Here is a 27,277-nt window from a genome sequence, read left to right as displayed (position 1 = left end):
CTTAGTCTCCAATGCTCCAAGAAAGAAAGTCAAAGTCTATCCAGCCTTTCCTTATAACTCAAACCTTCCGGTCTTAGTCATATCCTTGTAAGTCCTTTTTGCATCCTAGCAAGTATAACAACATCTTTCTCACAGCAGGATGACCAGAATGTGGCCTCACCAATGTCTTGTACAGCTGTAACATGATGTCTCAACTCCTGTGCTCAATTCTCTGACAGATGAAGGTATGCATACCAAATGCCTTCTTCACCACCCTGTGCACCTGTGATGCCACTTTCAAGGAACTATGTACCTGCACCCCTAGGTCTCTCTGTTTGACAACATTCCCAGGGCCCTACATTAACTTTGTAAGTCCTGTCCTGGTTTGTCTTACCAAAATGCGAAATCTGGCATTTATCTGCATTAAACTCCATCTGTCATTCTTCTGCCCACTGGTCCAGTTGATCAATATCCCCTTATACTCTTAGATAACTTTCCTTACTGTCAACTTTACCAACACTTTTAGTGTCATCCGCAAACTTACTAACCGTGCCTTGTACATTCCCATCCAAATTCTTAATTTAAATGATGAACAACAGAATGGATCCTTGTGACACACCACTGGTCACAAGCCTCCAATCTGAAAACAATCCTGTACCATAATCCTCTGTCTCCTACCATCAAGCCAATTTTGAATCCAATTGGATAGCTGTCCCTGGATGCCATGTGATCTAACCTTGCTAGCCAAACTAGCATGCAGGACCTTGTCAAAGGCCAATTTAAAGTCAGTGTAGACAACATCTGCCACACTGCCCTCATCTATCTTCATGTTCACCTCTTCAAAAAACTCAATCAAGTTAGTGAGACATGACTTCCCACACAAAACCATTCTGATTATCCCTAATCTGCCCTTGTCTTTCCGAATGCATGTCGATCTTGTATCTCAGACACTCCTCCAACAACTTACCCAACATTGATGTTAGGCTTCCTGGTCTGGTGTTCCTTGGTTCTTCCGTGCAGCCTTTCTTAAATAATGGCACAACACTCATCAACTTCCAGTCTTCTGGACCTCACCCATGGCTGTCAAAACACAAATAAATCCACTAGGGTCCCTGCACTTTCTTCTCTGGCTCCCTAAAATGTCCTCCAATACACTTGATCAGCCCTGGGAGATTTATCTACCTTTATATGTTTTAAGATCTCCAGTACCCTCTCTTCTGTAATGTGGACTCTTTTCAAGACGTTACTATTTACTTCCCAAAGTTCCCTTACTTCAATGTGTTTTTCCAGGGTAAATACTAATGAGAAATAGGATCTCACCCATAGCCTACAATTCCACACATAGATGGCTGCATTGATCTTTAAGATGCCCTATTCTCCCCCTAGTTACTCTTTTGTCCTTAATGTATTTGTAGAATCTCTTTGGATTTTCCTTTATCTTATCTGCCAAAGCTATCTCATTTTCCTTTTCTGCCTTCCTAATTTCTCTCTTAAGTGTGCTCCTACACTCCTTATAGTCCTCAAGGGATTAATTTGATCTCAGCTGACGACACCTGACATATGCCTCCTTCTTTTTCTTTCCCAGAACATCAATATCTCTAGTCATCCAGTGTTTCCTACTCCTGCTAGCCTTGCCCTTCTCTCGAATGGAACATGCTGGCTCTGAATTCTCGTTATCTTGCTTTTGAAAGCCTCCCACGTGCCAAACCTGCAAATAGCCTCCCCTACTCAACTTTTGTAAGTTCCTGTTTGATGCCATCAAAATTGGCCTTGCCCCAATTTAGAAATTTAACTTGTGGACCAGGCCTATCTTTTTCCATAGATATTTTAAAATTACTAGAATTATGGTCACAAAGTGGTCACCCGCTAACGCGTAACTCACTTGCCTTGCCTCAGAACACAAGAGGAGGTTGAGTTTTGCCCCTTCTCTGTTAGGGGCCATTTACGTATTGACTGATAATTTTTTCCTGACACATTTAAATTCCTCCCCATCCAAGCTTTTAACACTATGGCAGTTCCAGTCTATGCTAGCAAAGTTAAAATCCCCTAGTATCACAACCCCATCATTTTTACAGATAACTGCAATCCCCCTATATATTTGCTCCTCAATGTTCTGCTAACAACTTGAGGAGCCTATAGTACAATCCCAAAGTGATCACCCCCTTCGTATTTCTCAGATTCCTCCCATTTAGCCTCACTGGATGAACCCTTAGAAATATTCTAAGTACTGCCCTGATATTTTCCCTAATCAAAACCGCCACTCCCGATCCTCTCTTGCCTCCTCTCTATTCTTCCTAAAGCATCTGTACTGCAGTTCATTGAGCTCTCAGTCCTGTTCCTCCCTCAGCCATGTTTCTGTATTACTTATGATATCCCACTCGCATATACCCATTCATGCCCTGAATGCATTTGCTTTACCTGTCTGTCATCCCATTTCCTCCCCCCCCCCACTCCTCAGTTGAAGCAAAATGATCAGAGACATTGTGTAGTTTTACGTCCTTCATCTTTATCCCAGGCCCTAGAGGGAGAAGGAACGATCACCCATGTGCACAGAGACATGAAGTCACAGTCTTCTCTGGAACAGCAGTTTCTCAATGAACTATATAGTCATTTTACAGGGAGGAGCATCCAGATAAGGCAACATACATATTAATTGGGTGACCGTTACAATTAATGAGTAACAAAAGCAGAGATCAAGCCGTTTAGTGTTATACAATGAACGTTAACTGGATTCATACAATGAATACTTTTTACCTTGACACTGACCTTGCATACTGAATGCTTCCAATATTGTTAAATGGCTCTACATAATAACTGCTTTTCCACCTTGTTAACCCATAACCCGCAGCACCCCATTGTTAACTGTAAGCTCTTAACTGATCTGAGTCATGCTCAGCTGAACCTCTTGTTTCACAAAACTCAGAACTTAACTCTTTCCCTGCCTGCTTATACCCTATTCACATTCTAATGTGAGGCATCTTATATAGAAATAAATGCAGTTTAATTAATCAATCTTTCCTCGTTCCTGCTGTGCTCTGCCTACCTTGTCTATTTAACTTACTCTTTTTAACTTCTAAACTAACCTCCATTTTCTCTCTTGTCTCACTGCTGTTTAGGGTCCCTTCCCACTGCCAGACTCGTAGCCCCAGGATATTAGTTCCCCTGTTTCATACAGGTCATCTCTGCCCTGGAAGATTCCAAAGGTTCAAAAATCTGAATCATTGCCCCCTTGATGTCCTACTTTTTAACCTCTTGCCTAATTTCCTATATTCACTCTCCAGGACCTCATCCCTTTTTCTGCCAATGACATTGATAACAAAAGGTAACTAGGGATTGGTAATAAATGCAGGCTCAGCCCACATTGCCCATATCCCATAGAAACCTTGTTTTAAATGCTCAGACGGCTGTTGGTCTGACATTCTGGTAGACAAAAATAGATGTTGCTGAACATGTGGTTGTGTATACCTGGATTACACCTCTTCCCACCCTACCTCTTGCATACCTGGATTACACCTCTTCCCACCCTACCTCTTGCATACCTGGATTACACCTCTTCCCACCCTACCTCTTGCAAAAATGCCATCCCGTATTCCCAATTCCTCCGTCTCCGCCGTATATGCTCCCAGGAGGACCAGTTCCACCACAGAACACACCAGATGGCCTCCTTCTTTAGAGACCGCAATTTCCCTTCCCACGTGGTTAAAGATGCCCTCCAACGCATCTCATCCACATCCCGCACCTCCGCCCTCAGATCCAACCCCTCCAACCGCAACAAGGACAGAACGCCCCTGGTGCTCACCTTCCACCCTACCAACCTTCGCATAAACCAAATCATCCGCCGACATTTCCGCCACCTCCAAACAGACCCCACCACCAGGGATATATTTCCCTCCCCACCCCTCTCCGCCTTCCGCAAAGACCGTTCCCTCCGTGACTACCTGGTCAGGTCCACGCCCCCCTACAACCCACCCTCCCATCCTGGCACTTTCCCCTGCCACCGCAGGGACTGTAAAACCTGTGCCCACACCTCCTCCCTCACCTCCATCCAAGGCCCTAAAGGAGCCTTCCACATCCATCAAAGTTTTACCTGCACATCCACTAATATCATTTATTGTATCCGTTGCTCCCGATGCGGTCTCCTCTACATTGGGGAGACTGGGCGCCTCCTAGCAGAGCGCTTTAGGGAACATCTCCGAGACACCCGCACCAATCAACCAAACCGCCCTGTGGCTCAACATTTCAACTCCCCCTCCCACTCTGCCGAGGATATGGAGGTGTTGGGCCTCCTCCACCGCCGCTCCCTCACCACCAGACGCTTGGAGGAAGAACGCCTCATCTTCTGCCTCGGAACACTTCAACCCCAGGGCATCAATGTGGATTTCAACAGCTTCCTCATTTCCCCTTCCCCCACCTCATCCTAGTTTCTAACCTCTAGCAAAACTGTCCCCTTGACTTGTCCGGACTTGTCTGACCTGCCCAGCTCCTTTTCCACCTATCCACTCCACCCTCTCCTCCCTGACCTATCACCTTCATCTCCTCCCCCACTGACCTATTGTACTCTATGCTACTCTATCCCCACCCCCACCCTCCTCTAGCTTATCTCTCCACACTTCAGGCTCTCTGCCTTTATTCCTGATGAAGGGCTTTTGCCCGAAACGTCGATTTCGAAGCTCCTCGGATGCTGCCTGAATTGCTGTGCTCTTCGAGCACCACTGATCCAGTAGCTGTGAGAATCAGTCATTCAAGAAATACCAGCTAAGGCTTCTGCAGGCTTTTTATTTGAGACCAGTCAGACCATATCTCCAGATTTACAGTGGAACCACAGCAAGGATTCTACTCCAGAAATGGTAGAGCCAGGCTTAGACACTTCTGTCAGGGGGTATCAAACTACTCCAAATAATATCCAAAGCAGGAACTGGAACCTGACTGTCATAGCTCCAAACACATGATCTCCAGTAAGAAAGATGTAACTCACAAGAAATGCTTTAGTAAAAATAATGTATCAAAGTCCTTTCAGTGACCTTTTTTTTAAAAAAAGAAAACAGGCGTCCATGAGGATCTGAAACCTGAATATGGGCTGAGGTAACTAGTTGTTGTCAGGGGCAACCACTTAATAGACGCTCTTAATAACTCAGGCAGCAACAAGATGGCTTCTTGATGCAAATAACTGACAAAATGGTTTCTAGCCTGCAAACTGACAATTCTGCTAAAGCTGCATAAAATGGCTTTTAAGTTACTAACTACTAATTCTGCTATACCACAGATTAGCCACAGTCTGCTTCAATAGAGATTAGCAGACAATGCACACTTTTAAAGCATAGAAATAACTCTACTAGATAAGACATTACTGGCCATTCTAACTGACCTTCAGATGCAGATGCAATGGCTCAGTTAGTGAGATAAGGGTGGCCTAAGTATCAGAAAATAAAGTTGGTTCCCAGGAAATATTATTGGACCAAGTAACTGTCAAATAAAGCAATATTGTGTATTGACTGGTAATTGTTTGAATGTACTATGTGATCATGGCCTGTATTCTTCTTTAAAAAAAGTATTAAAATGTCTTTGTTTTGAACCAAGTGCGCAGCTCCTCCGAGGAACACAGAAGTGCACAACCTCTATGTTTCTGGACACTCTGTGCCCGGCTGTACGAAGTAGTAAAGAGAGTGTTTATTGACCGCTCGCAGAACCGAGAGACCCCGCCGGGGTTCAGACGTTCACCTGGTGCCATGACTCGGATCGGTACGGACAGATTGTGGACAGTGATGCAAGAGCCTTGACTCCTCCACTATTGAGTGCAGAGGAATCGGCCGGCCAGATGTGAGTATTTTCTCTGTTTGGTTTTCCTCACATTCAAGTCGCGGTTGACTCGACCCCTCACTGTCTATCGTCTAAGTTTAGCCCAAAAGGGATCGGTCCTGGTAAGAATTAATTGAAAAAAAGGGAGTCAGGGACTCCAGGAGTCGGGGACTCCATTACCAGGTCGGGGACCTGCGGATCAGGCATCCGAAATAGTGTTGGGGACTCTAAAAAAAAAAGGAGTCAGGGACTCCACTAACAGGTTGGGGTCCTGAATAAGGAAGTACTTCAAATGAGTCGGGGACTCAGATTCGGTTGAATTGGTGTTGTCTAAATTGATTCCCAAATTGTTCGTGATACTTTCTCCTAGTCTTGTTATAATGTGAGGACTGCAGATGCAGGAGATCAGAGCTGAAAAATGTGTTGGTGGAAAAACGCAGCAGGTCAGGCAGCATCCAAGGATGTTACCTAACCTGCTGTGCTCATTATAACAAGACTGTCAGGGATTTTGGAAAGTCAAGACGGGTTTGCGTAAATCATTAGTTTTGTTGTTTGTTGTCAGGTTATTGAATAGTGAAGGTCGTAAGTCAGGATTATAAAAGGAAGGTTGTTTTAAGATGGGTAATAATATAGATAAGACGGAAGATCCGTCTTCTTCATTGGAAGTGTCCGGTAAAGTCTGAAAACCTGCAAAAACTTTCTGGAGCCTTAAATAAGACATTGGCCACTGTTCATCACCCAACGGGCAGCCCTAAAAATACTCAATTAATTAAATCAGCCCAGCAATTGATTTGACGAGGTAACCTGGGCTCAAAAACGATAGAATTGATTGGATTGTGGCGGAATCGGCCTTGAGTTCATGGCAGGGTAATAAGAAGTCTTCATAACTGCAAAGAGTACCGAGGTAAAACAGTCTATGTTCTGGGGGTGGGGGACTGAAATGAGAGGAGTGAAAAGGAAAGTAAGCAGGGGTGGTTACAAGGGAATAATGGACAATGTGGAGCACTAAGAAGGAAAAAAGATGCAGAAGTGGGGAAGGATGAAATAGAAGAGATGTTGGAAGCAGAAAAGAGTGGGAAAAGCATTTAGTGGAGCGGAGGAGGAGATGGGTCAAAGGATAGGATGATGAGGAGAGAGAAAACAAAAAGACATAGAGGAGGTGCTCTTCAGAAAACTGCCTCTATCTGGGAAATCTTCTCAATGTGAGTGGTAAATGACTCTAAAATTCAGCTACATTAGCGGTGAAGTGAAGCAGGGGAAAGTAGATGCTGTGGAAGAAGGAATTCAGCCATCATGGCAATGAGGTGGTTCTAGACATGGCAAATCCAGTAAGTCATAGCATCATCAAGTCAGAGTCATACAGCACAGAAACAGGCCTTTTGGGCCTAACTCACCCATGCTGATCAGGTTTCCGAAACTGAACAATCCATTTGTCTGCATTTGGCCCATAGCACACAAAAGCTTTGCTTATAGATGTACTTGCCCAAATGTCTTTTAAATGTTATAATTGTACCAGTCTCTATCACTTCCTCTGGCTGCTCGTTCCATATTCACACCACCCTCTGCATGAAAAAGTTGCCCATTAGGTCCCTTTGAAATCTTTCCCTCTCACCTTAAACATATGCTCTCTAGTTTTGGGTGGTGCATGTACAGGATGAGCTGCAAGAGGAAGTGGTGGAGGCTGGTACAGTTACAACATTTAAAAGGCATCTGGATGGATATACAAATAGAAGGGTTTAGAGGAATATGGGCCAAATGCTAGAAAATGGAACTAGATCAATTTAGGATATCTGGTTGGCATGGATGGTTGGCATCGAAGGGTTTGTTTCCATGCTGTACAGCTCTATGACACCATAACTGACAATCCTGAATTGGTTGTCCAATATTCTCCAGCAAGTCTCGCCCACTTGCAGAATCTAATCTAACATTGGACACTTTGCAAAAGCCAGCTGGTTGATTATGGTCAGTACTTGTTCTGAACAACCGAAGGGATAGACATTTTTAAAATCAGGCGTTGTCACAACACATCTCTGGCGAGGTTTGTTCCTGAATGTTTGACACAGAAGTCACTATGACACAACAGCCTACAACTGAAGGGACATGCTGTTTGATATGATCCGCCAGCATATCCTACATAGAACTGTAATAACACAGGAACAGGCCCTTGAGACCACAATAGTGCCAAGTTAAACTAATCCCTTCTGCCTGCCCTTTGGTACATATCCCTCCATTCCTTGCATATTCACGAGTTTATTTAAAAGTCCCTTAAATGCCCCTATTGTGTCTGCCTCCACCACCACCCCTTTAGCATTCCAGACTCTTACCACACTGTGTAAAAAACCTTCTCTCACCTTAAATGCATGCCCACTAGTACTAAACATTTCAACTCTGGGGAAAAAGATTTTGACCATCAACCCTATCCATGCACCTCATAATTTAATAGACTTCTATCAAGTTTCCCCTCAGCCTCCATGGCTCCAGAGAAAAAACACAGTTTTTCTAGCCTCTCCTTATAGCTCATACCCTCTAATCCAGGCAGCATCCTGGTAAATTCTATTCTGCACCCTCTCCATATCCTTCCAGTAATGTGAGAATTGAATGCAATAATCCACGTGTGGCAGAACTGTCATGTTAAAAGATTAAATTGGACTATCTCTCTGGACATTAATGTAATATTAAAAAGGTCCAACTGCACTGAATTGAATTGAACTGTATTGAATTTATTGTCATGTGTACCAAGGCACAGTGAAAAACTTTGTCTTGCGAGCAATACAGGCAAATCACAGAGTTAAGTAGCATAGGCAGTAAATAATAGTTAAACAGCAGCAAAAACAAAAACACAGGTACAGGCGAATGCTAAGAGTTTGTGAGTCCATTCAGTATTAAAACAAAGGTAGGGTAGAAACTGTTGCAAAATCAGCTGGTGCGTGTGTTCAGACTTCTGTATCTTCTCCCCGATGGCAGGAGTTGTAGAAAAACATTGCCAGGGTGGGATGGATCTTTAAGAATGCAAGCAGCCTTTCCTTGACAGCGGGCTTGGTAGATGGATTCTATAGATGGGAGGTTGGCCTTTGTGATTGTCCGGGCTGAGTTCACCACCCTCTGTAAACATCTTCGATCTTGAATGGTACAGTTGCCATACCAGGTAGTGATACGTCCAGACAGAATGCTCTCGGTGACACACCTATAAAAATTTGCAAGGGTATTCACCGTCATGCCAAATTTCCTCAGCTGCCTGAGGAAGAAGAGACGTTGTTGGGCCTTTGTAACCAGTGCGTCCACATGAAGAGGCCAAGATGACCACTCCCAGGAGCTTGAAACTCTCCACTCGTTCCACCTCTGTGCTAATACTGTGTAGGGGGGCATGAGTAACATCCCGCCGTAAGTCAATAAGGAGTTCCTTGGTTTTGCTGGCAATGAGAGCTCGGTTGTTCTCAGTGCATCATTTTTCCCGGTCTTCAACCTCCTGTCTGTAGTCTGTTTCGTCGCTATCTGAGATTCGACTGACTATGGTGATGTCATCAGCGAACTTGTAAGTGGCATTAGTCTGGTATTTGGCGACGCAGTCATGGGTATGCAGTGAATACAGTAGGGTGCTGAGTACGCACCCCTGGGGGCTCCATTGCTTAGTGTTAGTGGCGATGAAATATTGTCCCCAATCTTCACTGATTGTGGCCTATGGGTCAGGAAACGGAGGATCCAGTTGCAGAGAATGGGGCTTAGTCCGAGATCACGGAGTTTAATAATCAGTCTCAAGGGGACAATAGTGTTGATGAACTGTAGTCAATGAGTAGAATTTTTACACAGCTGTTCTTGGTGTCAAGATGTTCTAGAGAGGAGTGAAGGGCATATGATATGGTATCTGATGTGGATCTGTTGGTCCGATAGGCAAATTAGAGTAGGTCAAGAGTAGTGGGGAGGCGGGAGTTGATTAATGCCCTGAAGAAGGGCTCATGCCCGAAACATTGATTCTCCTGCTCCTTGGATGCTGCCTGATCTGCTGTGCTTTTCCAGCTAATGCTCTGACCAGCCTTTCAAAGCAATTCATGACCACCGAAGTTAGGGCCACTGGCCTGTATTCATTGAGACATGCTGCATGAGCCTTCTTAGGCAGGAGAATGATGTTGGCCCTCTTGAAACAGGCAGGGACAGGTTGAAGATGTCTGTGAAGACCTCTGGCAGTTGATCTGCGCACGCTCAGAGTGTACGGCCTGGTACTCCGTCTGGTCCCATCGCTTTCCTTGGATTCACACGAAAGAAAACTGATCTGACGTCTGATGCAGTGACTGTTGGGATAGGTTTGTCAGACTTGTCAGAATGCGTGTTGCTTATTGTGTTACCTACCTAGGTGTTAACCGAAATTCTGCTGAAAGCAAGCATAGAAGGCATTGAGACGATCTGAGAGAGATATGTCATCGTCTCCTATCTTGCACTGTCTCTTTTTAGAATCTGACTGAATATTCTGGAAGTGTGTGGGGACACTTGCAAGAATGCGAATGACTCCCACTCCATTGAGAAAGTCATTTCTTACTACTCCCCTACAATTATCAGTTTAAACTATCATTCAGCCCCTTCCATTCAGAAATACTTTCACAGCTATCCCACAGCCAATCCGGTTCGCTTGTGTGATCATCCCCAATGCTGAGGCCTATCATACCTACGTTGTCTGGGGAAATAGCGGTGTCAGAACTCATTTGCAGGGCTGCCCCGAAGCTAGGACGTATCACACCTACATTGTCTTGGGGAAATCACTGAGCCGGGAAATCATCTGCATAACAATTTCCCAGGACATTTGCATTATCTCCAAGGATGATCTCATCCTACCATTGTACCTGGGGTAACATGTGGTTATGAGGGGGGAATGGCCAGCGTATCTGTGAGCATTACCAACTGACCTGTAAAAAGGGGATGTGCTTTCTTTGTTCGGGGCCTCTTTTGACTCTACTTTGCATGCTAGTGAGGAGGGTCAAAGGGAATCATCTGGCTTGCACAGGCTTTAATAAACTTTAACTTTTGCAGACGTTGGTGTGTGCAAATTGCATCTCGTGTGTGAGACCTCGGAAAAAGAACCTAACACATGGTGGCAGCACTGGGATCCCAACACTCCCTGAGCTTCCAGGCGGACTGAAATAGCGATTGTCTGAGTGTTGGTTACGTGAGATGGATGAGCCCACAAGGTAAACTTCACCTTGATTTCTCTCTCTAAATTTAACACTCAGTTGCCCCCTCATCTCCTGGAACTGGGTGGTGACGGAATCTTTGAGGTAACTCGCATACTTGCACACCAATGAGTTGCTTTGCGTGAACCAAGGTTAAATCGGGGTTAGAGTCCCCAGGGTTTTAAAATCAGGGTTGGAGTCTCCTAGGAAGCCGAGAGTTCAGAGCCCTGGTATACAGTACACCAGGTAAAGTGGAGTCACTGTGTCTGTCTCAGCACCCTGCCTTAGGCTGGTTGTTAAGAGGGGAAATCCCCCACGCGAAGGTCAGGAACCTGAAGTGAGTGCAGAGACTGCCAGTACGGTTCCAAAGAAGTCAGCAAGAGAAAGAGAAAAAAATATAATAACATGGGGCAAGCATTAGAGAAGTCAGGGGCTGGAACCCCTTTGTATCGATTATGCTGGGATGACCCCCCCAGAACGAGGAACGGCTCAGGAGGTTTAAATAAGAAATTGGGCAATGAAATCTGACCACCAGGAGGCATGTGGGACATAGAGAAATGTTTAAAGGCTGAAGAGGCAATCTGGAAGTGCAATGTGGGCACTCAGTGGAAAACTTTAATAACTGTGTGGCAAAAAGCGGCTGAGGAATTGAGAGACAAATCTAAGCAGAGCAGCTGGGAGAACAGCGCGGACCAGAGAGGGATTGGATTATGTGATAACGAAGGTAACCCTCAGCCTTGGGCAGTGCTGAAGAGTCAGTGCGAGGACAATGATCTAAATGAGAGAAACCAAGAAAAGCTAAGAGGCACGAGACAGACTAACAAACCAGGATTAAAACGCCAAATCCAGCTGCCAGTCGAGAGCAAAACGAAGGTACCCTGCACATGTCTGGTCTGCCGATATTGTTCCAAATGGATGACACAGATGAGCAGCAGGAGGACTGGCAAATCCCAGATAGCACCCCAACCCCACATCGGCCACTACACCCTACTAACCCTGCTAGTGCTGTGAGACCCCAACCTCAATCCACCGACCCGCGACTACCACCTTCACCATCTCCTTCACTGCTGCCCGTCCTCCATGCTCTAACTCCCAGCCACAGGGAAGTCCCGACTCCCCGCATCCTGACCAGACCCAGGCTCCTGAAAGCTTCGCTGACCCACTGACTTTCAGGACGTGATCAAACACTATAAAAGACAGAGACAGGCCCTTTTCAGATGCACAGAAAACACGGTACATCGTCCTATAACTCCAACACAGACAGCGGTAGTAAAGGTGACAGGCCCCACTATTACAACCCCGAGAGCAAGGACTGGCCCAGAGAGCTCGCAAATGGAACAGCTAACCTCATCCCACCTAACCAAAATAGAAATGGCAACGCTGCCCATAAACGCAAACAGAGACAGTTCCCTACCTGGACAGTTCCTAAGCCAAACCCTGGCGCAGGGGGAAGAGGCCACTATACAATTTTACACTTGCTGCAAACCCCAAGAGATGTATTTAGTTATGTCCCACGCCCCCAATTGAAAGATGAGGCCAGATAATTTTGTTGATTATGTTACTGGTACAATTCTAATGTATCAAGCCACACCTCAAGACCTCTTCAACCTATGTTACATGGCTTTGACGCCAAGCGAGGTTCTAGGTAGAAAACCCAGTTAGCGGGTCACAATGATGGGGAGGCCTGTACCAGAGCCGTTTACCAGCTCAGGGACCAAATCCAGGCAATTAGGGGGGCTCTCCAGAGAACCTGCAACAACCACTAGATATAATTAGGGTATTGGAGTGCCACCCAAAGCAGGAGCAGGCCGGTTCAGACTTTTGGGATCGGTTTGGCTCCACATACTCCACTTATGCAGGGGACACCGCTTATAATGCAGGAACTCCCTCGCCCCAGTTTAATGCCGTACTATTACAATGTATCCTAGAGGCAGTAGCTGCTGTTATTAGAACCAACAATATGGATTGGCTGGATAACACCCATCCATTAATGAGAAGAGCGCTCACTTATTACTGGCATAGTCTTAAATACCCTAAACAGGCTACTTTCAAGCATGAAATGATACAGCACCAGCACCCTCCACCCCGATACAGGAACCATCCGATTGAACCCCAGCACTGTCCCCAGAGGTGGGTCGATGGATATGATCATGCATATGCCACTCCCCGAATGGCCCCAGTGCACCTTTTCATCGTTCCCCTTACACCCCTCCACCCCCTTTCCACCACTATCACGGTCACCCTTGGTCCCATGGTGGTCCACTACCCCCCCACCACGGACATTGACATGACCAATGCAGAACTGTTTTCACTGTGGTACAGATGGTCAACGGCAGCAAGATTGCACCCACAATACAGAGCCACAGGCACGGGCAAGCTCACTACCTGAAGACCCCTTCCCGGCCTAACTAACCTCACTTCCACTTTAGCTTGTCCTGACGAAAGACCCAGAGGCTGAACTGGTAGTCCGCTTGACTGTTGAGGGTAAAGAAATCCCCTTCATGACTGATACCGGCGCCACTGCCTCAACATTTGAAACCTCCTGTGTGCGCCAACACGGGTTGGGGTCTCACCCAGCTCTCTGCACCTTAGTGGTCTAACTGGGCAGGAGAGGCAGTATCCCCTAACAGAAACATTCACGGTTCAGTTTGGCCCACAAACCTGTACTGTCCAATTCGCTCAAACCTGTAATTTGTTGTGTGCCCTGCGGATTGAGATTCAGGTTTTGCAATTCCTGCGGTGGCAGGGGAAGGTGCCACGATGGGACGGTGGGTTGTAGGGGGGCGTGGACCTGAACAGGTAGTAACGGAGGGAACAGTCTTTGCGAAAGGCAGAAAGGGGTGGGGAGGGAAATATATCCCTGGTGGTGGGGTCTTTTGGAGGTGGCGGAAATGTTGGCGGATGATTTGGTTTATGCAAAGGTTGGTAGGGTGTAAGGTGAGCACCAGGGGCGTTCTGTCCTTGTCCTTGTCCTTGTCCTTGTTACGGTTGGAAGGGTCGGGTCTGAGGGCGGAGGTGCAGAATGTGGACGAGATGCATTGGAGGGCATCTTTAACCACATGGGAAGGGAAATTGAAGATCGACTGTTCTACATAGCCAACAGAGACAGGCATAGCTGGGACGAAACGCCAACTCGAGGACACCTCTTCCTACCGCCCCCTCGACCATGACCCCAACCCCCCCCAATCACCAAACCAGCATCTCCCAGACCATACAGAACCTCATCACCTCAAGAGATCTCCCACCCACAGTTTCCAACCTCATAGTCCGGGAACCCCGCACTGCCTGGTTCTACTCCTTCCCAAGATCCACAAGCCTGACCACCCTGGCCGACCCATTGTCTCAGCATGCTCCTGCCCCACTGAACTCATCTCTACCTACCTTGACACTGTCCTATCCCTCCTAGTCCAGGAACTTCCCACATACGTTTGAGACACCACCCACGCCCTCCACCTCCTCCAAGACTTCCGTTTCCCCAGCCCCCAACGCCTCATCTTCACCATGGATATCCAATCCCTCTACACCTCCATCTGCCATGACGAGGGCCTCCAAGCTCTCCGTTTTTTCCTCTCCCGACGTCCCCAACACTTCTCTTCCACCGACACTCTCATTCGTTTGGCCGAACTGGTCCTCACCCTTAACAATTTCTCCTTTGAATCCTCCCACTTCCTCCAGACCAAAGGGGTAGCCATGGGCACACGTATGGGCCCCAGCTATGCCTGTCTCTTTGTTGGCTACGTAGAACAGTCGATCTTCCGTAATTACACCAGCACCACTCCCCACCTCTTCCTCCGCTATATTGATGACTGCATTGGCGCCACCTCGTGCTCCCGCGAGGAGGTTGAGCAATTCATCAACTTCACCAACACATTCCACCCAGACCTTAAATTTACCTGGACCATCTCTGACACCTCCCTCCCCTTCCTGGACCTCTCCATCTCCATTAATGACGACCGACTTGACACTGACATTTTTACAAACCCACCGACTCCCACAGCTACCTGGATTACACCTCTTCCCACCCTATCTCTTGCAAAAATGCCATCCCGTATTCCCAATTTCTCCACTCCGCCGTATATGCTCCCAGGAGGACAAGTTCCACCACAGAACACACCAGATGGCCTCCTTCTTTAGAGACCGCAATTTCCCTTCCCACGTGATTAAAGATGCCCTCCAACACATCTCGTCCACATCCCGCACCTCCGCCCTCAGACCCCACCATAACAAGGACAGAACGCCCCTGGTGCTCACCTTCCACCCTACCAACCTTCGCATAAACCAAATCATCCGCCGACATTAACGCCACCTCCAAAAAGACCCCACCACCAGGGATATATTTCACTCCCCACCCCTTTCCGCCTTCTGCAAAGACCGTTCCCTCCGTGACTACCTGGTCAGGTCCACGCCCCCCCCTACAACCCACCCTCCCATCCTGGCACCTTCCCCTGCCACCGCAGGAACTGCAAAACCTGCACCCACACCTCCTCCCTCACCTCCATCCAAGGCCCTAAAGGAGCCTTCCACATCTATCAAAGTTTTACCTGCACATCCACTAATATCATTTATTGTATCCGTTGCTCCCGATGCGGTCTCCTCTACATTGGGGAGACTGGTCGCCTCCTAGCAGAGTGCTTAAGGGAACATCACTGGCACACCCGCAACAATCAACCACACCGCCCCGTGGCCCAACATTTCAACTCCCCCTCCCACTCTGCCGAGGACATGGAGGTCCTGGGCCTCCTTCACTGCCGCTCCCTCACCACCAGACGCCTGGAGGAAGAACGCCTCATCTTCCGCCTCGGAACACTTCATCCCCAGGGCATCAATGTGGACTTCAACAGCTTCCTCATTTCCTCTTCCCCCACCTCACCCTAGTTCCAAACTTCCAACTCAGCACTGTCCCCATGACTTGTCCTACCTGCCTATCTTCTTTTCCACCTATCCACTCCACCCTCCCCACCCCCCTGACCTATCACCTTCATCCCCTCCCCCACTCACCTAATGTACTCTATGCTACTTTCTCCCCATCCCCACCCTCCTCTAGCTTATCTCACCATACTTCAGGCTCTCTGCCTTTATTCCTGATGAAGGGCTTTTGCCCGAAACGTCAATTTTACTACTCATCGGATGCTGCCTGAACTGCTGTGCTCTTCCAGCACCACTAATCCAGTAACTCTAACAAGAGACAGTTCTGGACCTATTGTGCCCCCCCCCTCCCCCAAATTACACCAGGAGCAGAACTGCCTTCGATACTCAATACCCCCAAGACCAGAAGCCACATAGGGGTTACCAGCTTTGATAGACTTGTTCCTCCAACAAGGGGTTCTAGTTCCCTGCCAATCGCCCTGTAACACCCCTATTCTACCGGTCCTGAAGCCAGGATGCCCAGAATGGAGGTTAGTACAGGATCTCCAACAGATCAACAAAACTGTACAGCCATTACACCCGGTCATGCCAAACCATGCAACCATTCTCAGCAATATCCTTGCCAGCGCTTGTGTTTTCACCATAGTTGATCTGCAATACGCTTTCTTTGCTCTCCTCCTGGCAGTGGAGTCTCAGTATTTGTTCGCTTTCATCTTTAAGGGTCAGCAGCACACTTGGATGCACCTCCCCCAGGGATTTGTCCACTCGCCTAATTTATTCTCCCAGGTGTTGCACCAGCAGCTCTCTGAGCTTTAGCTCTCGGACAGCTCCACAGCTGTCCAGTATATGGGCAACTTACTCTTAGCTAGACCCTCGGAACATTGCAGATGCCAACCGCCCTCCACTCTTGGGAATACCATCCAACAAGGTTCAGCACATCCAGCAAGTTACATTCCTGGGGACATTGCTCAGCGCTTCAAAATGGCAGTTGACCCCCAAACTGGCAACCCCTCCACCCATGAGCAGTAAGCAGATGCGTGCCTTTTTAGGCTTGGTTAACTACTGCCGGCAGTGGCTCCCCAATGTTACGTTACTTACCAAGCAGCTAATCACTTTAGCCTCCAATAAGGTCTCAAGGACCTTCACCCTCGCGGAAGACCAGAAGTCAGCTTTCAACGAATTAAAAGCAGCCTTGCCAGTGCCCCGGCCCTTGGGGGACCACTGTATGACAGACCCTTCCAGCTGTATGCCAGTATCCTAGAGGACTGCACAACCGCTGTTTTAACCCAGACCCGCAGAAATCACCAGAGGCCTGTTGCCTATTACTCAACTTGCCTTGACGCTGTCGCCAGGGGACTCCTGCCTTGTTCACAAATTCTGCCGGCTATCTACTCCTTTGTGACAGCCACGTCCAATATAACCCTCCAGAAATCGTAGCACTACTGATTTCCCACCAGACTCAACACCTTACACAGGCTCGACTTGGCCGTTATGAGGCAGGCCTTCTGAACAACCCCCTTCTGACCTCCTACTGCTCAACCATTAACCCAGCAACTTTCCTCAGTGTCCCTCCAGAAGAGCTTTCCGAAATTCCCCATGACTGCTTTTTGCGCAGCCACATCTTGACATCCCCCTGACCAGACCTCTCAGACGCACCATTGCCCACACCGGATTTAACCCTCTTTGCAGATGGTAGCTCGTCAATATCACCCTTAGGAGTGCCCCTTTCATGATATGCAATCATAACCCTCATGGACACATTAGAAGCAGCTCCCTCGACCACCAGCACCCTCCCACCTCCCTCCCAGGTTCCACCCAGAAAGCAGAACTCTTTGCGCCAACACAAGTCTGTAACCTGGCCACAGGGACGACGGTCAATCTATACATAGATTCACAGTATGCCTTTAGTGCCCACAACTTTGGCCAGCTTTGGTCCCAGTGAGGATTCCTGTCCTCTCCAAACACCCCTATTCATAACACACTGTATGTCCAAAACCTCCTTAAGGCCATTCTCCTCCCCAAGCAATTGGCCACAATCGAATGTGCTACTCATGTCACGGACAATACAGACGTCAGCCATGGCAATGCCAGAGCTGACCAAGCTGCCAAAGACATGGCAAAGGTTCGCAATTCAATTGTGTCCACTATTAACTGGCAGGCACCCAACCAAAAACCTGCCTCAAAAACAAAAGGCATTCCAGACATTGTCACAGTGCAGCATTTACAGGGGGATGCCCCTGATTCAGAAAAGCAGATATAGAAGACACATGGGGGCTCACACTCTGCATCAAGAGGCCTCTGAATCACTCCAGTCAGTCAAGTAAACCTGATAGCTTGTTACCAATGCCTTCATACCGATACACACTTTGGCAAGGGGGGAATGACTAGTATCATGTTGCGGACCTGGTGGCACGCCCGACTGGCCAGGGCAGTTCAGAAGCGCATCAGATCATGTTTGATATGTCGGCAAAATAATGCAGGTCAAGGGATGCGGTGTGTAACAGGAAAAACACCCTTGCCAGCAGGTCCATTTGAATGTATTCAGCTTAATTTTATTGAACTAACACGTGTACATTGCTATAAATATTGCCTTGTTATTATTGATGTCTTTAGATGATGGAGTGAGGCTTTTCCCACTACTAATAACACAGCCTCAACGGTGGTACAATTACTCCTAACGGAGATCGTACCGAGGTTTGGGCTGCCCTGACAGCTTAGTTCAGACAATGGCAGCCACTTTGCCGGGAAAGTTAACACAGAGCTGTGTGAAGCGCTGCATATCCAGCAGCAATTCCATTGTGCCCACCACCCCCAGGTGTCAGGCATAGTGGAGAGGGCAAAACAGGGCCCTTAAAACCAAATTAAATTAAACTAACATGTGAAATGGGCCTGAATTGGTTGAAGGACTTGCCTTTGGCCCTGTATCACATGAGGATTACCCAATACTCGACCACTGGGCTGTCAGCATCTGAGATAATCTACGGCAGACCCAGTAGGACCCTTGGGATGCAGACACAAACCCACCCACCTGCACAGACCTAAATATTATGGGAGAGGAAATGCAGGCATACTTTCAGCAGCTAACCTCATATCTAAAGTTCCTACACTCACAGGTCAGGAATGCCTTTGGATCACCACCACAAGCAGTAAACCAGGATTCGAATGAACTTTCCAACCTGCAGACAGGAGAGCTCATGCTGCCCAAAAACTGGGACCGTCCCAGGCACGGACACAGGTGGAAAGGACCAGATATTCCTATGAACGCCAACTGCATTCAAATTCAAGGATAATGCAGCTGACTGCTTAAGTGACTGCAAACAATGCTCCCCTCTAACAGCCTGACAACTGTACTCGCAGTCTATGGCACCATAGCCACCGTTGTAGCATTCGGCCAAGAGGACAATTTGTTTTATAAGACTCATAAGCGTTTGCACAGTAATCGGACAGTACGTTACCCACTCCCTCAGTCAGTAGATGTGTCATTTCTTGCCACCCCCAGGTGGGACCCTCTTAACCTATATACAGCAGATACCTCAGATGCCCCCTGTGTAGGCCAGAGCAGGAGGCTCAGAAGGATGGCTTTGGGTCGGTGCGTAGAGCTAATAGATTCAGATAACACTCAGTCCCCCAACTACACAGGAACCCGGGAAAGAGAACTTACTGCTTCCCACAACCCCATAAGCTATCCACTTTGCTTCTCCGGGGTTGTGCCTTGGTCCCCATAAATGCCTCTTGTGCCCAGAAACACTGGTGAACAAAGGTGCTTAAATATCACTGCAGGATAGCGGTTCATTTGCGGGCATCGCCACAGTACCCATGTCAGCTCGGCCTTTTGGTCATATCCTTTTTCAGATTACCAGCTGATCGGATCAGGAGGATATTCCAGCCAGGACAGGAGCTGGTGATATACTCAGTTCACGACTGACAGCCACAAAGCAATTAAGTGCTAACGGGCCAACAGCAGGTTTGTGTTCCTTCTCAACGGGACCTTCACAATGGCCACCCCGACTCTCTCCATCCTATTCACTGTAGGAACAGTAGGACCACTCACTGTCTTGTGCCCACAAAAAGTAGGATAGTAGGATAGTAGCCTGATCGGTCAGTGAGAGATTCTGTGCGGACTAAAGGGACCAGTAACTCTGGGATCCTCCCTGGACTGGGAGTTCCTGGGGGTGCTGTCCCCAGGGGCATTGGCGGGGATGATCACAGCAAAGAACAGAAATTACCTAATTTGTGGGTCGACCATCCTCGGAAACAGTACCGTATGGGGACTAAATGCAGTTAATCATGGATTGGCAGAGCTAAGGCTCTATGCACACAGACCAGATATGCCATTGACTATTTACTGGCCCAACAAAGAGGTGCCTGTACAATTATGGAAAATAAATGCATTGTCCATGTTATGGATGAATCATACAACGTAACACAGGCCATTCAGCACCAGTTAGATGATTTCAGACAGGGGCCCTGGGAATGTAAAGACTGGCTCGGGGGATCCTGGGAATCCTATTTGCTTCAGGGGCCAGTAAGTTTTGCTGTTTTACTCATTGTATGCTGCGGGATCATTATGAATAAGCTACTCAGACCCTTCTCAGCCTCCATTTAGAGGGATTATCATGGAATGATAAAAGGGTGGAATGTAATGTTAAAAGATTAAATTGGACTATCTCTCTGGACATTAATGTAATATTAAAGGATTAAACAGAACTGACTGAACATTCTGGAAGTGAACCTGATTGGCTGTGGGATGGCTATGAAAGTATTTCTGGATGGAAGGGGCTGAATGGTAGTTCAATTTGATAACAGTAGGGGAGTATTAGCAAATGACTTTCTAAATGGAGTGGGAGTCATCCGCATTCCTGCATGAATGTCATCCCCACCCCATTTAGAAAGTCATTTGCTAATACTCCCCTATTATCAAATTAAACTATTATTTAGCCCCTTCCATCCAGAAATACTTTCATAGCCATCCCACAGCCAATCAGGTTCACTTGTGTGATCATCCCCAGTGCTGAAGCCTATCACATCTGCATTGACTGGGGAAATAGCAGAGTCAGAACTCAATTGCTGGGCCGCCCCAAAGCTAGGACATATCACACCTACATTGTCTTGGGAAATCACGGAGTCAGGAAATCATCTGCAAAACGATTCCCCAGGATTAGGGCATTTATATTTGCATTATTTCAAAGGATGATCTCATCCTACCATTGTACCTGGGGTAAGATGTAATGATGGTGGGGGGGGGAAATGGCCAGAGTATCTGTGAGCATTACCAACTGACCTGTATAAAGGGGACGTGTTTTCTTTGTTTGAGGCCTCTTTTGACTCAACTTCGCACTCCAGCGAAGAGGGTGAAATGGGGTCACCTCGCTAACACAGGCTTTAATAAACCTTAATGGTTTGCAGAAGTTGGTGTGTGCAAATTGCATCTTATGTGTGAAACCTCGGGAATAGAACCTAACAGAACCATTAAGTCTAATAAAGCTGCAACATTACATCCTTACTCTTGTACTCAACTCCCCGACCAATAAAGACAAGCATGCCATATGCCTTCTTTACCTACTTGCATGGACACCTTCAGGGAGCTATGGCTTTGAACCCCAAAATCCTTCTGTACATCAATACTGTTCAGAGTCTTGCCAATTTTCATAAGTTTAGAAAAAGGAAAAGACAAGTATTTAATTCTCAATCCGCCAATATCATCAAATGGCACCACTATAACATAGACAAACACAAACAAAGGTGATTAGAAGAGGATACACATACTTTTTTTTTAGAAAAGTCTGAGAAGCCACTATTAATTCTCAAGTCTGTCAAGATAAAAGTTTGAAACGTTGTAGACCTATTGATTCTCTTTTGTCCCACTGAGGGAATGGAGGTGAGAAGTTTCTGGAAACAAATTTGGAGTATTTTACCCTTTGCAATTGTAGCTTTCTGACTTTGCTGCAGTTGAAATTGTCATCAAGTCCTGTAGGAAAGGTCTGACTTTGTTCCACCTTTTCTGTTTTGTTGGCAGCGATGATGGTGTCCATTTTAGACTCCAGGTATCACTAAATTGCAGTGGCACAGAAATAATGGATGTCATTTAGACCACTGAGCCTTACTAACATGCTAGCACCAACACCAGGAATTCCGGGTCAATCCTTTTCACCCTCCAGTTTGATCAGTGAAGTTTTCCTGCAGATAGGAAACTGATGCAGGGTTTCTCCTCTATTTAAATGGACCGTGCCACCATGGTGCCTACAGTTCTGGGTTGCATAAAATCCAGCCCACGTTGCCTCGTATCTCTTCAATTGTCTGTGACTGGTCTCCTTCCTATCGGAAAGATGTTGTGAAACTTGAAAAGGTTCAGAAAAGATTTACAAGGATGTTGCCAGGATTGGAGGATTTGAGCTATAGGGAAAAATTGAACAGGCTGGGGCTGTTTTCTCTGGAGCGTCGGAGGCTGAGGGGTGACCTTACAGGAGGTTCATAAAATCATGAGGGGCATGAATAGGATAAATAGGCAAAGTTTCTTCCCTGGTGTGGGGGAGTCCAGAACTAGAGGGCATAGGTTTAAAGTGAGAGGAGAAAGATATAAAAGAGACCTAAGTGGCAACTTTTTCACACAAAGGGTGGTACGTGTATGGTTTGAGCTGCCAGAGGAAGTGGTGGAGGCTGGTACAATTGCAACATTTAAAAGGCATCTGGATGGGTATATGAATACAAAGGGTTTAGAGGGATATGGGCCGAGCGCTGGCAGGTGGGATTAGATTGGGTTGGGATATCTGGTCAGCATGGGTAGGTAGGACCAAATAGTCTGGTTCGGTGCTGTACATCTCTATGACTCTATAACTATAGTTTTCCTTAACATTTGATCTCCCGAAGTGCAGCACCTCACACTTATCTGGATTAAAGTCCATCTACCATTTCTCTGCTTATATATGCAACTGATCTTTATCTGCTGTATCCTTTGACAATCTTCTACACTACCTACAACTCCACCAATCTTTATGCCTCTGCAAAATTACTAACCCACACATCTACATTTTCATCCAGTCATTTATATATATGGATCACCACTAGTCATGGACCTTCAGCCTGAAAAACACCCTTCCGCCACTACTCTCTGTCTTCTATGGGCAATTCAATTCTGAATCCACATGGCCAAGTCACCAGCACAATTGGCATCACACCAGTACTGAAATTCACAGCCATATTTCTCATTTGTAGGATAGGTAAATACCTTTTTGGCTTGATGACAGCAGTCTGTTAGTGGCAAAAATCTACTCATCTTGCTACTGCAGCATCGCAGAGTGAAACTGCTTGCTCTAATTTTTGAGATAACTCAGCCTTCCAGGGTAATCCGTTAAATTTTAGACAACAAAATTTTAAAAATTAATTGAGTATGACGATTTAAGATTTCTTTTGTGAACAGCCACTTTGTTAAGCCTCTGATCAGACATTTTTAAAAAAACCTGTTAATGATGTACAGGATAATGTCAAATATAATTTTAAAATAACACACTTTAAATCCAAAAGAATGTAATTGATATTTGACTGCCTACCTTTTGAAGTGGATCAGCAAGCCACACAGTTGTATCAAACCATTATGAAAACTATCACATGATTCAAAAAGAGAGCATGCCATATTTTTCTTCGGGAAATTAGGAATGGACAATAAATGCCAGCCACACCAACGATGCCAGTTTCCCAAGAATTAATTTTAAGAATACATTTGCATACTTCTGCATTGATGGGAAACAAAGCCAGATCATATTTCAACTTCAAAGTTATTCCAGTTATGTGTCAATTCCTATCAGAATACTTTAAAATAGTTTAAATAGCAAATCTGTTCCAGTAGACTTTATTTTGGTACATTAGCCTCACAGCAAACATGGAGAAAAGGAGAAATATTTTCTTTCCACTTCAACCAAGTCGAGCCACGTAAAGATAGAGGTACAGTTACAAAGAGAGTGCATCTCATGGCAAGAGGTAACACTGAGGTATCACTAAGGCAATCAGAACCTGAAAACCTGGATGACCAATTGGCCTATGCATTTCCAAAGAATAGATGGGAAGCCTAGTCTGTTCACAATCTCTGGGACTCAAGCACAACTCATACACCAACAGCCTCTTTTAACATATTGACGAATAGCATAGTGAAACATACCCAATGCATTTCACAAGATCATTATCAAACGAAATTTGACAGTAAACCACCTAAGAAAATATTAAAAACAGTGACTAAAACTTGGGCCAACAAGGCAGGTTTTACGGACAATTGTAAGGAAGAACAGGTTTAGCTGGGAATTCTAGAATTTGGGAACTAGGAACAGTTGGACATATGGTTGCTAAAAGAGGTACAAATCATGGATACATGTAGGTCAGTTTTGGAAGAACAAAGAGTTAATGAGGAGAGCAGGTGGAATTTCAAAGTAAAGGCAAGAACTTTGAAATTGAGCTAATGTTAGACTGCCAGCCATTGCAGATCAGTGTGTACAGGAGCCAGGACAGGGACAGCAGTGCTTCAGATAAGCTCAAGTTTGCAGAGGATGGAAAATGGTAAACATGGTCAGTGTCCAAACTGGGGGAGAAGGGTCTTGTGGTGCAATTGGTACCTCTGGTTCAGAAGTTCTGGATTTGAGTCCCACCTTTCATGGATATATCTTATAACATGTCTGAATAGGTTGATTAAAAATAGAAATGCAAGCAGGCTCAAGACCCTCCTTCTACAGATGTGTGTCAACAGGTTGGTTAAAATAACGAGGGGAAAGTGAGGACTGCAGATGCTGGAGATCAGAGTCAAAAAGTGCGGTGCTGGAAAAGCACAGCCAGTCAGGCAGTATCCAAGGAGCAGGAGAGTCAACATTTCAAGCATAAGCTCTTCACCAGGAATGTGGTGAATAACTTATGCTCGAAACGTCGACTGTCCGGCTCCTCGGATGCTGCCTGACCGGTTGAGTTTTTCCAGCACCACACTTTTTGACTCTTGGTTAAAATAATTGCAAACTGGGTAATAGGTCTGCAAGGCCATACCATTCTTCCCTTTCAGATGTTGCTGTGTATGACTATCTTCTGATTTAATATCAGGTGTTTACACAGCCTTACATGTCTGCGTTGAGTGTGTTGATATAGAAGATGAAAAAATCAGTAAAACTAGTTGCTATCTCTTCAGCACTGGCTGCTGCATGTTATCGATACTATTACATTTAGGATGAAAACTATGAGCATACTGATACAGCAGAGATGACAAAAGTTGGGAGACATATCAGCACTGCTATGGATTGGATGAAGAATAGAATGATTGCAAACAACAAGCAGATACCATTCTAGGATCCTATTGTGAAGGCAGATAAGGAATAAATTGAAAGTAAGAAGAATTAAATACTCTACTTTTGACTTTAATCAATTTGTCTCGAAACCACATAAGATCTCAATTACTAGCAAGTTTGATTTTCCACAATATCATTTGTGGCTCATAGTCTAAACGCATATCTAAATGCGTGAACTTAATTTGTGTTCAAGTGTGATAAATTAAAGTTGCTTCGCCACAGATAGTAATTGCTATTACAGACTAATAAGTAGAAAAGTGACTCAAGCAAGATGAAGATTTAGATCTTTATTTCTGGTTCAAAGCATTTAGGAAAGATGGGGAAATGGAAAGAGAGGAGAGGAGACGCAATAATTAATCAGCTCCTTGTTAAATATCGCTCACCTGCGGGACTCCGTCTGTAATAGCGGGCTTCTCTCATCCTCAATCTCCGTCATTTTCAGAAATGACGCCTGACTTTAATTAGCTTTATTTGGTTAAAACAGATTAATTAGCGGAAGCGATGGTCCCTCAGACAAACCAATGAAACGAGAGCAACAACAGGATGTGTAACGGCTCGACTCAGGGGAAACTGCTATCCTGACACACTGTTCCGGATAGAAAGTGAGGGCTGGAGATCAGAGCTGAAAACGTGTTGCTGGAAAAGCGCAATAGGTCAGGCAGCATCCAGGGAACAGGAGAATCGACGTTTCGGGCATGAGCCCTTTGAAGGGCTTATGCCCGAAACGTCGATTCTCTTGCTCCTTGGATGCTGCGCGACCTGCTGCGCTTTTCCAGCAACACACTGTTCCGGACAATCAGGGAACCTTACAAATCTGAATACAACAAATAGATTAAATGTTCACTCTTCCTTAAAGATCAGAATTTTTAAAAAAAGTTTAACCTGAAAACGAATCATTCTGATGCAAATAGTTTAAGTGCAGAGCAATTTGAAGAAAAACTAGCCTGAATTAAAACTCTGTAAATGCAGTACTGTAGTTTGGGATTAAAACAAAAACAATACTGTTAGCTTTACTGATGTGATTTATGTTAAGGTGTTTTTAAAAAAATAGCAACATAGACAGGATTAGGCTATTCGACCCCTGAAGCTGCTCCATTATTCAATATGACCATAGTTAGACATTTCTTTTCCCTAAGATGAGGAAGTTCAGAACTAAGAGGTATATTTCTAAGGTGAGGAGAAAGATTTAAAAGAGAACTGAGGGGCAACCTTTTCACATGGAGGGTAGTGAATGAACTGCCAGAGGACGTGGTAGACACAAGTACAGTTACAACATTTAAAAGACATTTGGATGGGTACTTGATGGTTGCTCATTCAGCTCAAAAACCTATTTCCACCCCCACCCCCATCCTGTTGATCCTTTTAGTTATATCTACTTTCTCCTTGAAAACACAATGTTTTGTCCTCAAACACTACCAGTGGTGGTGAGTTCCACAAGATCACCTCACATAAGTTCCTAAAAGGTTTGCCCCTTATACTTAAACTATGACTCCTGGGTTGTGGTTCCCCCACCATCAAGAACATTGTTCCTACCAGTCCTGTTAGAATTTTATGTTTTTGAGATTCCTCCTCATTCTTCTAAACTCCAGTGAACATAATCCTAACTGACTTTCCTCATATGACGTTTCAGGAATCAATTTGGTAAGCTTGCACTCACAATTGTGAAAGATCACTCCCCCACACCGCCCATCTCAAATAAGGAGACCAAAACTGCACACAATATTCCAAGTGTCAACTCACTAATGCCCTGTGTAATTACAGCAAGACATCCCTGTTCCTGTACTCAAAATCAATACAGTATTCCTTTAACAGATATTACATAGTAAAAGTTAGGGAAGAAACGTTGAAATTTTAGATGGTATGTTTGTCTCTATTCTAACAAAGCCAGATTTGTAGACTGAAGGGCTTTAGGTTCCTAAGTCTTAACAGGGTTGTCACAATTACTTGTGATCTACAATAAATAATTTAAAACAATTAGAATTTTGAGTACATTATTGCTGTTGTATATTAAAAGACTGCTGGATTTTTTTTGTTCATTAAGTGAGTGAGGACTGGCAGAGGCAGTAATTTGCCCAGAATTCATTGTGCAAAAGGGTGCCTTCTTGAAAGTTCATGTAGTGTAGCTATGCCTACAGTGCACTTAAAAATGAAGTTCCAGGATTT

The 27,277-nt window shown here is 45.7% G+C and overlaps 1 protein-coding gene across 2 annotated transcripts in view; it reads right to left on the bottom strand.

Moving 5' to 3' along the window:
- mfsd8 (major facilitator superfamily domain containing 8) overlaps positions 1-25,639 on the bottom strand; it is a 55,097-nt gene extending 29,458 nt beyond the window's left edge. The window contains exon 1 of one of the 2 annotated variants that reach the window (XM_087980087.1): positions 25,498-25,639. In XM_087980087.1, the coding sequence (XP_087836213.1) occupies positions 25,498-25,550 (53 nt within the window). In that variant the 5' untranslated portion in view covers positions 25,551-25,639. The remainder of the gene's footprint in view (positions 1-25,497) is intronic. The other variant, XM_087980088.1, reaches the window with a different exon arrangement.
- Positions 25,640-27,277: the final 1,638 nt, after the last annotated feature.

Source organism: Chiloscyllium plagiosum, unplaced genomic scaffold (genome assembly GCF_037043375.1).
Source record: "Chiloscyllium plagiosum isolate Xiang-an unplaced genomic scaffold, Cpla_swu_hap1 HiC_scaffold_36, whole genome shotgun sequence".
NCBI classification, from domain to species: Eukaryota; Metazoa; Chordata; class Chondrichthyes; order Orectolobiformes; family Hemiscylliidae; genus Chiloscyllium; species Chiloscyllium plagiosum.
This window is presented reverse-complemented; position numbering and strand designations above follow the sequence as displayed.